This window comes from Ambystoma mexicanum, chromosome 1q (genome assembly GCF_040938575.1).
Source record: "Ambystoma mexicanum isolate Mex_15411 chromosome 1q, UKY_AmexF1_1, whole genome shotgun sequence".
NCBI classification, from domain to species: domain Eukaryota; kingdom Metazoa; phylum Chordata; class Amphibia; order Caudata; family Ambystomatidae; genus Ambystoma; species Ambystoma mexicanum.
The window spans coordinates 980866314-980880280 of NC_090922.1; the positions used below are offsets into that span (position 1 = coordinate 980866314).

The 13967-nt window shown below is 42.1% G+C and overlaps 1 protein-coding gene across 1 annotated transcript in view; it reads left to right on the plus strand.

Moving 5' to 3' along the window:
* Positions 1-335: 335 nt before the first annotated feature.
* Positions 336-13967, plus strand: part of ADGRL4 (adhesion G protein-coupled receptor L4) — a 605086-nt gene continuing 591454 nt past the window's right edge. Inside the window, exons 1-2 of the mRNA XM_069641635.1 lie at positions 336-646; positions 2031-2165. Coding sequence (XP_069497736.1) covers positions 625-646; positions 2031-2165 — 157 coding nt within the window. The 5' untranslated portion in view covers positions 336-624. The remainder of the gene's footprint in view (positions 647-2030; positions 2166-13967) is intronic.

Here is a 13967-nt window from a genome sequence, read left to right on the forward strand (position 1 = left end):
GGAAAACGACCTATGTAGGAACACACACATTGTACATCGTGTTGTAGCCACAATGCTTTGAGCAGCTGTTCACGTCAACGATGGAAGACGTATTTGACCAGACCACACTTAAAATGTGTATTGTCTTTCATATTTGTCTTTGAGAAGTCATCGATAGCGCCTGAGAAAGGCTGTTTTATCAACAGACACAACAGTCGGGGTTTTGAGTAAACTCCAGTACACTATGTCAGGAAAAGCTGGGACAAGGAGTGACCAGGAAACGCCCATGATTGATAGTTTCCTGCCCAATCAAGCCTGAAAACAAGTTTTGAGTTACAATCAACAGCTCAAAGCTAAATGTCTGCCTGGTAAAAATGCAACAGTGTATTTTTGAGCAGTCTAATAGGGTTACCCTCTACACGAGAGTTGTCGATTCCAATTGTCATACAAGCTGAGAACACAAACGTTTTGAAGCGTCTCTTTTTGTTCGACTTGATGAAAGTGTAGGAAATGAAACCAATGGGTTCACACAGAGACAGGAAAATCTCCAAAGGAAACGCGCAGTAGTGCGTCACAGAGCAGAGAAGTCCGGCTCCAGCTCTCACACCAGCAGCCCTGCGCCAGGCTAGCGTCGCGCGCCTTCAAATGAAACTTTTAATCCTGTTAGGTAAGTTAATTTATATTTTATGTAAACTCTAGGAATGCATACCATTAATTAACCGTTTCAGCAAAGTGCATGGCATCGTGAAGTGAAGATGAGAAACATTAGTTCTATTCTTTGAAATGTATACCGTGTCTGCTGCATCGCTAAAATGCTGTCTGACATGCTTCCTTTTACTGAAATGTTCACAAATAACTAAATTAAAGATATAAATCGGTTCATCTTGTCATCTTAATTGTTTTCTCACTTCCCGCATCGACAATGTATTTCATAGCGCTATTTTACAGACCTCCCATTGTGCACGATGCATGTTATAGCATCTAGACATGCACGCTGATACTCGCAGTACCACTGGAAATGCCGAAATCGTATCGATGTTGCTACACGTGTAGTCTAGTGTAATTGTTTGCGTTTTACACGTCAAGACTGTTCAGAGTATCTGCTTTTAAGAGCTCTCAATGTTTGCATAGGAAGCACATAAAGTACAGGGAGGTGACTTGATTTCCATTTGAGAATCTGTGCATAGACCAAACACTCAGTTCGTCTTCTATGTCTTCAAGGGTGACTATTTTAGAGAACAGACCTCACCTCCAAACCCTCCATTCTTTTAAAATACGTCTTTCCTAAAAGGACCATTAATGCAGATGATTATTTATTTATTTGCATTTTTAAAGCGCTCACACAGCCCGGGGGCATTGGGGTGCTGTTACAGGAATATGTCTCTTAGTTGCGTATTTATAACGCGCTTAATACCCGGAGGGTTCTAAGCGCGGACCTGGGGATCGAACCTGTGTTACTTCGTTTCGTGTCGTCTTGTTTCCAAGGTGAGCACGTTGCCGCTGAGCTATCCTCCCTGGACAAGATGCTTTACAACATCCATTATTTCTCAACATTAAAAATAAACTGCTCTAAATCATGGATAATATGGCGCTGCCAGAGCTGTGAGGCATAGAGATGCATACGAATAATAAAGGGGTGAGGGATTCAGAAGACACGTCCTGGGGCTCCGCTTCTTAGCTCTGTAATAACCAGTGGCTGTGTTATGACTTACCTTCAGTGGTACTCAATGTATCAACCTCTGAACTATGAAGGAGTGTCTGCCTGACCTCAGTTTCTAACTTGTGACACAAGGCATTCTCGTTACCCAGGCGGACACTTGTGTGACCTGTCGGTCCAAAGGAAACTATCCAATGTCATTAGTTGGTCATGGCTCATGCACAATGTCCTTGTCTGCTCCTTGTACATAGGTCAATACATGTATGCTAAACCGAGGGGAAAAGGGACAGAATGCTTAAGTGTTTTACGACAAATTGAAATGTTTACAAACCTTGCTGCAAACTGTTCTCAAAATGATTCATTTATAGAGAAATGTGTCTGATTTTTCTTTCAGTGTGTGTGTCCACCATGCTGGACCAGATCTATATGGATCCGATATGCGCTACCTGTCATGTCCAGGCACAATGTAGGGACGACTCCTGTCATTGTCTCTTGGGTTACACTGGCAATGGAATAAGCTCATGTGAAGGTAAGTCTACTTCATGTCTTTGGCATTCTTCGGGTGGACCTGGGACGTGGGAGCTAGTATCACTCTGGATACCAAAGTGGTATTATGTTCCCTAATCTACATACCTCTTTCTTCAAGCTGTCATTGATTAAAAGTAATTTCCTGTTCAATATTTGGTCCACTGTGTGCTTTAATAGCAGTATGTTTTGGAAAATACTTCTTGTATAAGGGGTAATTTATTGGGTAGAGCAAATCTTGTTTCTTACAACTCCTCGTTGTGTTGGTTCATTATGCACTCGGGAGCAATCATTCTATTTAAGTGTGATGCTTCTTAAAGATGAGCCTATAACTCATTTATTGGTCAACCTTCTTGTTCCTTTAAGTTTGCAACGTGGGGTTCTCCTTATGCCGTGCTCTGTTCCTGTGATGATTCCTCACCTTTAACCATGTTCCACAAAACCCTTTGAGAGCCAAATGTTTCAGACTGCACCTTGTAGGAATGAATGTGCAAACACAAGCAGAACAGAAAGCACTGAAGCACTTCCTGAGTTTATGTGGACCAGTGATTAAACAGAATCTGTATACCACAGGTACTCATTGTACCCTATCTGGGCCCATTGGCACTTTTGACCATTCATAGACATTGGCTAAGATTTGAGTCTGGTTTTAATGGCTTGCTCATTGTGAATCTACAAGTGCCTTCAGTATGAGAGTGGCTGGGATTATACTTATTGATGAACAAAGGAAGGCAACTATTTTATAACCATAAATATGGCTGAGAATAGATCTATGGTGATACTGATCGATAGTATCTGACAGTGTTGAAAGGGAATAAGAAATTATCAAAAAAACAATCAAAACATACGTAAATAATTACATATCGACTTTACAAAATAACATAGCTACAGCCATTCTCAATTCAATTTCTTAAAATGCCAAAAATCTCTCTTTATCTGCAAGCCTCTGTGTTATGATGCTGTGCAATATCATGAAAGGTGCTAGATATTAAGCTAATTGACCCATATATTGGTAAACCCTTTTTGGGGTGAACTTGAAGCAATCATTTTAGTGAAATCAACATAGACAACATACAATGGCACACACAATAGCCCAACTCTGCATCTGATTGATACCATCGTAAGAGGCTATGGAAAGTAACAATCAGAAATATTCCAAAGGAAACATGCATTCATCAAATAACAAGCAACATTTTACTCTCAGGTAGAATTATATTTGGCAAAAGGGTCAATCCCTAATACTGTTTTGTTCATGGGGGGCTTATACTCAAACACAGGTTAAGGATACAATGCAAAACAATGGATAGAGTATAAAGCTACCCCTCCCTCTTGTGCGTAGCCCTGGCAGTGCCTCTCAGAGAAGTGCAGGTGTGGGATACATACTGCACTAAGCAAAATTCACCCTTCTGTGTTACAAAACTTACATAGTTTATTCAACAACAGTAAACACAATTCATAAGACAAATGAAAAACAAGTGTTCACATGTAATCATTTCTGCACAGTAGGGTTAGTACAGAGTTTTTCTTAATTTATGAGAAACGTGTTTGGACAAATCATACAAAGTTGTTCTATATGGGAATGCTACGTACCACTTTTTGGAGCTAACCAGACTGGGTTGTCTTATATTACATTTCACACATATGTCTAGATAGCGTTGTTCAAGAGTGGTCAATACCAGACATTGCCCTGCGATCTTGTGTAATGGATGTATTTTCCACTGGTGGATGTTTGTCTGAAAGAAAGTTGTCGACGCTATGTGTGTGTTTCAGCCCTTCTTATGATGGTTCGCTCATCCCGGCGATCATTATTTCTAGTTGCATGTTGGGCCTTCATCAGGACATTGAATTATTTATTCACAAAGCTGAATCGTTCATCTAACCCTTTTGCTTGTGGCCTCTATGATAGAACAAAAACACATAGTGGGAAGGTATGAAGTGTGTTTCTATATATGAGGGTATATTGATTTTTGAAACCCAGTAAGAGAGAACTACTGACCACATAATTTCAGGCACATGGGGGAAGTGCATCAAAGATCTAGTCAGGAGTGCCTTCCCGTTCCGATAAATTTTGGTCCTAGATGGTTCTCTTCCTAATTAAAGTAAGAATCTCTATTGATAATAAATATCTAATTAAAACCTAATCAGGTAGTCATATAATCAGGCAGTTGATAAGAGTGAGGCACATATTACTGTCCTTCCACTACTAACAACTGCAGAGGTCTCGAGTCACATGCTGGGTTCAATCAAGTTCCTAGTTCTTCTGACCTCTTGCATGAGCGCTGCGGGGAGAGTTGCATGTTAGAGTGCATTCATCCTGCACCCAGGAACACAGTCCTATCTTGTTCTTTAATGGAGACATCCTTTTATAATATTTCTAAAAGGGTGGGTGCGTTTGTTCCAACACCACTTCAGCTTATACATAGTTTATGCCAGGAAATGACTCATGCTCTGGCAACCCTAATGTCTAATATCCAAAAATGCTGTATCAAGTCGCACTCGTCAACTACAAAACATGTGGGTGGGGGTGCCTCTGTGTTTGTGAAACTGTCACAGAATGTAAACAGAGTGTAAAACAAGACAGGGGGCCCACTGCCTGTGGATACTCCCTTTTTTCCAATATGGCAAAACGCACAAGGGGGAGGGGGTAGCTTTATACGTTACCCTCAGGTAGAATAACACAATGTTTTCATACGATCCCCGTTCTGTCTCAGATCATGTCCCATGTGTGACCATAATATGAACGGTTCTTTCTGTTTAAGATTTAGGGAATAAGCATTTCGAACATCATGGCTGCCTTGTGCTGATGTGATTGGGATTGGCTGGGGACTTTCAACCGACTTCTGATGTTGGCTAGAGATTCAGAATGATCCTTTGGGTCTGTTTGGATGACAGTTATTGCTAGTAGTGCTTTCTAATGCACACAGTGAAGGGTTGTGTTCAATTGTGTGTAGAGAAACGTGTAGAAAATCAAACTGAGAATTGTCAAGTAACCTCCAGTGGTACTTTCTCATGGCACGCGGTATGCATTGAAAAATACGTACAAAACCTTTCAGACCTCAACAACTCTATGAATAAGTGATGGGATTTGTGGAATTTGTATTGCTATTAGAACTGTCCTAGTTTATACTCCAAGGAATAGAAATATGTATTACTCAATTTCTGCATCGCACCAATATGCCATCAGAATGCTGTGTTGGAGCTTAGAGGTTTTGTGTGTTGTGTGATTTGGTCTCTGAATACCAGAATGAATGTCTGCAAGGTTGTTAGGTAAATGCTACTGACATGCATCAGACATAGAACTGATGATACAGGTAGAGACATTTATTTGCGTCTCACCCAAAATACATGTCACTTTTCTATCCGGTTCTCTGTCCAACAGGGTCCTTCATATTACACTGTGACCCTCTGACTGATTTCAGTGCCAGTGTGTGGGATTGTTGCCTTATCCTGCGTTCTTTATATGTGTACAACTAAACCCGGATGTGTTACATCGGAAGTGATCATCACTGAAAGTGTCCGGTAAAGACCAAGCAATGTTAAAAACTTGCTTGAACCATTCACAGGCATTTACTGAAGAGGGAGTAGATAGGCTCTGTTGTGCTCTCCTTTTTACTGGGCTAATCACATAAGAAAACGGTAGAATAATCAGGTGGCATTCATATCAATGCAAACACGAATCAGTACATCCATATAGTTCCATTAACGACATCCTACTTAAATGCTGAATATTGTTTATGATGTAGACGTTGATTTTCAAACTAAACCTTAAACCTGTAAAGATATATTCAATTTGAATGAATATTTTAATATAAAGCTGGTTATATACATGGAAAAGAAGAATGTGGCACTTCCATTTTCATACAGCATTACAAGCTTATATACTCACATATGAACTGTGGGAATGCAAATGAGCTGGTCCTGAAAATTGTCTTTGTCTTATAGGGCAGTGATAGTTTATAAATAGCATTTTCAACCCAAGACAGAATGCTTGCAAGGATGCAGACAACTGCATACATAAGACACATTTCTACCGCAGAAGGCTTGTATTGGGGCTAATTGGCATACCCACAATGCATCACTCATGGGGCTCTGAACTGGAAGTACATTTCCAGGAATGGCTAGTGGATGGCACTATGGCATTTGCGACCTAGCAGAAATGGCTCATTTCGCTTTCACATTTCAGGTAGAATGGGTTTTCAACTTTATTTATTCACCAACATGTTTGCTGATTTTTTCTAAACATACCCCAAAGCTCCAACCACAAGAATGTTAGACGATATTGCACTGATGGTCCCTAATAAGGAAAAACCATGTATGCAGTGTTTGCATCCTTGGGAGCTCGATGTCTTTGGGTGAAAATGTTATGTTACATAAGACAAGACATAGACAATTTTCTAGAGAAAAAGGCTTGCACTTGAGCGAATTTGTAAACCCACAATGCATGGCTAATGGGGTTTTGAACTGGTGATGAATTCCAGTAATGTCTCCTAGGTGGTACGGTGGCATGTGTAGCTTAGACAAAGTGGTTTATTCTGTATTCATATTTCAAGTGCATGGGTTTTCTTCACAACATTCTATTGCTTCTAACTTTTGACGTACTGAATGGATCTGACACGGCGCCTCCAAACTGGAGATTTTAAGACACATTTTTCAAACGGTTCAACAGATGTTCAGCAATGAAAAAACAATGATTTTGGCATAGTGCCATTCATTTTCTTAAAATTAAAAGGGTGTTTCCATTGAACATGTACAAAGCAAAAACCACTGGATGGATTTGCGCCAAATAAGAAAAACATTGGGCACCAAAGGTTGCAGATATTTCCTTTTTATTGGTTTGGCTATTTCTGTCTAGTAGTTTAAAAAAAACAAAAAAGATAGGGATTGAGGAGGGGGCCCTTCTGGCCCCAAAACATGTATAATTGTACTATGAAATGGAAAGCAACCATTTATTTATTTATTTTTGAGGGATGCAAGCAATTCTCGTGGTAATCCAACAGCAATGTCAAAAGGAAAAGTGCTCACACTGATATCTGCAGGAGAAAAGATGATTTAGCATCGGGGTAGGGGATTGTTAGAGTGAAAGAGGACCAACAAGTTAGCTGGGTGCTTAGGGGAGGGTTGGTGAGTCCATTTTGGGTTTGATCATGATTCCCATTGGAACACCGTGGGACAATTGTAATAGAAAATCGGAAAACAGTGCATAACAGGACACATCGGGGGAAAGGGATAATTTTAGAGGGTCAGGAGGAGGGAGTTACATGGTTGGGGCAGTTATGGAACCTAAAAAGGAGGTGGATATGTAGAGTGATGGTGGGGATGGGGAAGACATTTGAAGTTTCAAGCATTTCATGCTTCATTGCCGCAGGAACGATTCTCACAGAGGTACAATGCAGCATTAAGTGATCATGGGCATGATAGTGCAGGAAATTAATCGGAAACAACAATGGGGAAACATTTAAAGTAGGGACAATTTCTATGTCTACTGGAACATGGTAATTTACAATTGGAGGAGATAGATACTGTCAGAGGTTGTGGCGTTTTGCCGTAGTCTTTTAGCATAATTGGTGGAACACCGACAGTAGCCATTGCCGAAGGTCAAGTCTTGTGGGACCTGGCTACTTATTTAGTGAGGGGGTTATGAGCATTTGCTGTAGTCTATTATCTTCAGTGTTGCAGAGTTTGCAGTGGCCCCAACCAAAGACCGCGGCTGGTGGGAACTGGTTATTTACTGGTGACTGGTATAAGAACGATGGCTAAAGGCTATTGTTGATGACCTTGTCGAGTTGGCCACGTTAATTATTGTCAATTGTTGCATTGGGGTCAGGGATAGGATATCGCATCACAAATCCCTACAAAATCAGTGATCACACTTTAGTTAAGAGACAGTTAAAATAAACAAGGTTATTTCAAGAAAATCTATGAAATTTAGTGGATGTGGGAAGCGATGACAACCTTACCACAGAGTCCCCCTCCCCACAGTTGCTCATATGTATATACTTATTCAATACCAAGGTTTAAAAATGTATAATTGCTGGTCACGTGTGTCAAGGCATCATATAGGGCTGCACACGTCACAAGACAATGCTAACAATATATACGTGTTTACATCTGGAGCAGGAAATACACAGTTAATAATAGAACTCGCACTTAAGAATGTGGAGACTGAACAAAGCTAACGTGCCTGGAACGATTTAGGAAACAATCCTACCCTGCGATGCAGCATTGGAAACATCAAGTGGCAGGAAAGGGGCGTCTGATAACTCACACACAGCTATCAATAAGTAAATAACTTCATATTCACATTATCTTTGATTGGGTTGCACTCTATATATTGCCTTGTAATGAACGTTAAGCCTTATGAATGCAAAACAAAATGGTTCATACAAACCTGGACACAAGAAAAAACATTAAAGTGTCCATGCTACCCCTGATCATTCCCTTCATTCAATGAAAAACATTGAAATATGATCTACAGGCCCAGGTGAAACGATTTACCATATGGTCATATGAGGGAAATGCCATGGAACTTATCACATATACAATCATGGTTCTAAAGTTTGCCACAAGCTGACACCCCTTCTGTTGTACCCTTGCTGCCCTTTACATTCAATGGGGAGCATTGGCATACCAACTTCACCCATTCATCTTCAGAAGCCTCAGCTTATAAGTACTGAAAGGAAAGCACTTAAAACGTGATCATGTACAGCTACCCACACATAAGAATCGCCTCCGGATACTTCAGATGTTAATTTCTCAATACTTGAAAAAGTGCAAATCCAATGTGACCTTCTGCCAGACTAATTGTTATATGATGTCTGATATGTAACATTCCGATATGGAGTCATGGAAGCCACCAATCCCTGGATTCTGGACAGATATTGACATTGCAATTAAAAAGATAAACTCATCTTCTGGCTATGAGAGCATGTGTATGGTTTTCCCCTTGCTACCTTAGTTTCCACTTCCTCCCGGCCTTGCACATCTTCCCCTTCTGCCCTACTCCACGTGTGCCATTCCCCCCGCATTCTTAGGCTCTCCTCCTCCAATGTCTAACTTACCTGTGTTCCCTCTCCTCTTACTTCTCTAGGTCAACCCAGTATTTGCTGTTTTTGTATATCATTTACTGTTTTTGTGCATTTCTGTTTTTATTTCTCTAGGTCCCCCCAGTGATTACTATTGTTTTCTATATTTTGTTTTGTAATGTGTGCATTCTGTGTGTATTGTACTCTGTGTTGACTTTACCCATCCCGCCCCCTCGTGCTCTTCCCCTTTGTGTGTCCCTAGTTTGTGACCCACCCCACCCTCTTTCTTGGACTGCCTCCTCTTCCTACTTCCTCCTTGCACCCCTCTATGGTGCTCTCAGTCTCTCCTATCTTCTCTAGCTGCTACTCTATCTCCTATCCTATCCCTCTCACTAAGACTGGTAGGAAGAAGTTCAAAGGAGACATCCTGGTCTCCAACCCAGGTCTCCCTATTGCTGATCCCATACCAGTGCTTCTTCCAGACAGACCCTACCGACAATCCGCTCCACATCGCTACTCTGAACTCTCGCTCTGCTGTCAAACAATCCTCTGACATCTGCCAACTCCGCGAAGAACTTGATCTGGAAGTCCTTGGTCTCACCGACACATGGTTCATGACCACCTCTGTTATGAGTTTTAACACTCTCCTCCCTGAAGGCTACAGGATCCTCTCTTGTATTTGTATTTGTTTTATTTGTATAGCACGCCTAACCCTTAGGTATATGGGCACTTTTCTTAAGGTTACATGTGTTACAGAAAAAAGCATTCATTTAGGAAAGTACAATAGTTAGATATATCACAACACATGTGCATACATATGTTCCACGTTATATACAAGGAGTACATACAGGAATAAATATGATATAGCATGATAGGTGCAGAGGGAGGCACTTTATCGTAATAGGCAGAACAATTGAGAGATTAGCCAGATTTTTACCTTTCTTCTGAAGATAGTATAAGAAGGTTCTACTCTTAGGGAAATAGGCAATGAATTCCATGTTTTAGCTGCTTGGACAGGGAAACTGCTACCAGCTGCTTTCTGAAGCTTAAATCTTGGTATTTTGATGCAATGTTGTAGCGAGGATCTGGTTGGGTGGTCTGAGACATTCTGTACGAGTTTGTCACTCAAGTATTTAGGTGCTCGGTTGGAAAGTCCTTTATGGTTGAGTGAGAGTATTTTGAGTTCAATTCTTTGGTTAATTGAAAGCCAATGTACATTACATCACACCTCTGAAATGTGGTGGGATCTAGGTATATTCAGCACCGACCTGAGTGCGTTATTTTGTAATGTTTGCACTTTTTAAAGATTTGTTGGCTAGTTCCTGAGTAAAGGGCATTACAGTAGTCTAATTTAGATAAGACCAAAGCCCTAGCGATGGTGATGCAGTTGGCCGTGGATAAGAAGGGCCTACATGCGTTGATTAATTTGCACATGTAGGCTGTAGTTGAGGCAGTCACGTTGACTTGCCTGGTCAGTGTTAGAGGTGAATCAAGGTACATGCCTAGTGTTTTACCTCATTGAAAATGTTCATATTGTTACCATCAATGTTGAATGAGGAAAACTGCTTGTGCAACCTATTGGGTCTAGTTTGAGATCCTTTGAGTAGAAGCTCTGTCTTGTCGTCATTGAGGCACAATCAATTTTTGGCCATCCAGGCTTGTCTAACGAAGTAAATGTCATTTAGGAGTTTCGAGTCAGTGTTGTAGTCGCCAGTGATAGGTATGAGAATTTGGGTTTCATCCCTATAGTTAGTATAGGAGACACCCAAATGTTCAAGTTCATCAAAAAGGGGCTGGGTAAAAACATTGTAGAGTGTGGGGGAAACGCACAAGCCCTGTGGGACTGCATGTGACAAGTGTGAGTTCTGCTGACGCAGTAGGTGAGAACACCCTCGTAGTTCTGTTAGCCAAATATGATTGGATCTAAGCTTGGTCTGAGAAGTGTGCTGCAGTCGTAAGGTTTTACATCAGACATTATGGTCTACAAGTCGAAGGCATCCAATAGATCAAGTAGCAGAAGGAGTGCTAAATTACCCTTGCCTCTATGTTATCCATTTGTGTTTTCAAATCTATTAGGGCAGTTTCCGTACCATGGGGGTCATTCCGAGTAGGGCGGTAAGGGTTAACGGTCACCGGTAACGAGACCGGTGCCATTAAACCCTTACTGCCCTATTCCAAGTTCCCTTTGCGGGTTGGTACTTAACGCCTGCTTTTAGCAGGCATTAAAAAACTAACCCGCAAAGTAACTTTGAAGGTAATTACGGCACCGTAATTTACGGTACTGAATTACCTCCTTCCCCATTCCCATTGAGCCCTAGGGGGGCAAAAAAGGGAATGGGAAGGGCCCTGGTGAATGGGGAATTACGGGTCCCTCCAACCTTGGAATGGACCGGTAATTACTCCATTCACCAGGCCGGATTTGGGACGAGTTGGGAGGCAACCATGGAGCTAATAGCTCCATGGTTACCTCCAAACTCGGAATGAGGGCCCATGTCTTGGTCTAAAGCCAGATTGTCGGAGTCCAAAGAGGTTATTACATTCAAAATGTTCATGGATTTGCAGGTAGGCAGTCCTACTGAGGATTTTCAGCAGAAATGGGACTGTAGTGATTGGTCTGAAGTTTGTAGTGATATTTGGGTCCAGGGTCGTTTTTTTTAGAAGAGGAAGGACCCAAGTGTATTTCAATTTGGTGGGAACTGTGCTTGTCTTGAAAGAGGCATTCATTATTGAAGTGAGAATAGAAGCAAACTCTTTCGCTGTCTCTTTAATGATGGTTGCGGGGCAGTTGTCCCCCTGACATCTAGAGAGTTTTAGGTTGGTAATTATACCATCGACATTCTTAATGTAAAGAGTAGAAAATGTGAACAAATTATGTGGGTTGTGAGTAGATACTTGTGGATACGAGTTTTGAGGTAGGTTGGCATTAAGGTTTTGTTTTTATCTCTGTATTTTAGCTTGTAGAAGCTCAATCTTGTCTAGTAAGGCTTTCTGGATATCGGTACACCATGTCAAGTTTTTAGTATCCACTTCAGGTGGAGGTATGGGTATCTCCAACTCTCGGAGGATGCTGAATAATTCTTTAGTACTTGACTTAGATTTGGAAATTCTACCATTGTATGAAGCACTTTTACTCTTAAGGATGGCATTTTTGTAGTTTGAAGAAGCTATTTGGAAGTTGTCTTTATTAAGTTTAGTGGGCTGGTTTTTCCATAGAGATTCTGCTATTCTTTTATTTTTCCACAGTGTTCTAAGTTGCGGGGTGAACCAAGTATTTAAGTGAGCGTGAGGTTTGGCCTTCCGCTTTTTTAATGGCGCTATAATGTTGATGGCATCCCGTAGTGTGTCATTGTAAAGATCAACTAGGACGGCCGAGTATTTACTGTGGGTAGGGTAGTTAGTGATCGGTTGTATGAGGGGGCGTAATGTCTGTGCTGTTAAGTTCAGTAAGTTACTTCAAGGTCTAGAACAGGCGATCGGGGTACCATGGTTAGGTGAGTCAATGTCCTTGACAGTGAATGAGATGGTATGGTGGTCGGACCAGGAACAAGGAGAGTTTGAGGGGATATTGACTTCACAGTTAATGTATGCAATCCAATCTAAGGTAGATTGGGAGATATGGTGAGTAAAGCCCAGTTTAGTTATGCTATTACCAACCACTAACGCAACTCTCTGAACCCAGAACCAACCTTCCAGGAGGTGGAGTAGCTCTGATCTTTCTGGAGTAGAACCTTGCTTCCATCATTCTTACACAGGCCTACTCCTGCTTTGAATGCCTGATCTGCAGGCTCTCTATCTCTGCTGGCCCCTCTCTTACTGAGGCCACCATTTACAGGCCACCTGGCCAAATTGCCTTCTTCCTCTCAGAGTGGGCCGACCTCTCCTCCACTCTCCTTGCCTCTACCTCTCAACTTCTCCTCCTTGGAGACCTCAACATCCATCTGGATGTTTCTAGCCCCTCCTCGGGGCTCTTTCGCAATCTCTGTGACTCTCTCTCTCTCTTTCTATTCTACCCTCGGGACCAACACACTCTGCTGTGCACACCCTGGATGTTCTCATATCTTCAAGTGCCCCAATCTCTAACCCTCTCGCCACTCCTCTCTCTGGGACTGACCACTGTATTCTTTATTCCCACCGGACGCTCTCTGTCCCCCAGTTTCAGACAGCCCCAGCACTGACACCCACCTTCTCGGCCATCTAGTTCAAGAAGCGTGTGTCAGTGGAGGCTTTTGCTGCTACTTGCTCACCTACTCCTACGCCTGCAGCTGACTCATATTCTGACACAGATCTCTCTAACCTGCATCTCTATTCCACTAACACTCTTGATGTCATTGCCCCTGTCATGAAGATCCATTTGAAGCCCACCTCCAAGTGCAACACCCCAAGAAGAGAGCCTATGTCCAAACCTGTGTCTCTGTGAAACTCTAACAACATGGCCAAAAGATTCAAAATCTGCAACGAGCTGGCCAACTGGGCTGCAGTCTCCACCTCTCCTGTTCCCTCCCAGACCCTTTGCACGGCACTGGCTTCTCACTTCACTACTAAACCTCAGGACATCCTGTCATCTCTCTCCTCTGCCTCTCCCTTTACCTCTCTCAGCCCCTCTCCGGCCGCCTCTCCTTTTCCTCCTCCTTTCTCCTCTCTCCTCTCTCCTCTTTTTCCATGTTCACTCCTGATGATGTTTCTAGACAAGTCCAAGCTATGAAAGTATCATCCAAGCAGGTGCTCCCCTGCTCCTCCAGAACCATCAAGGACAACATTGACACCCCCACTACAGCCTGGGCCAA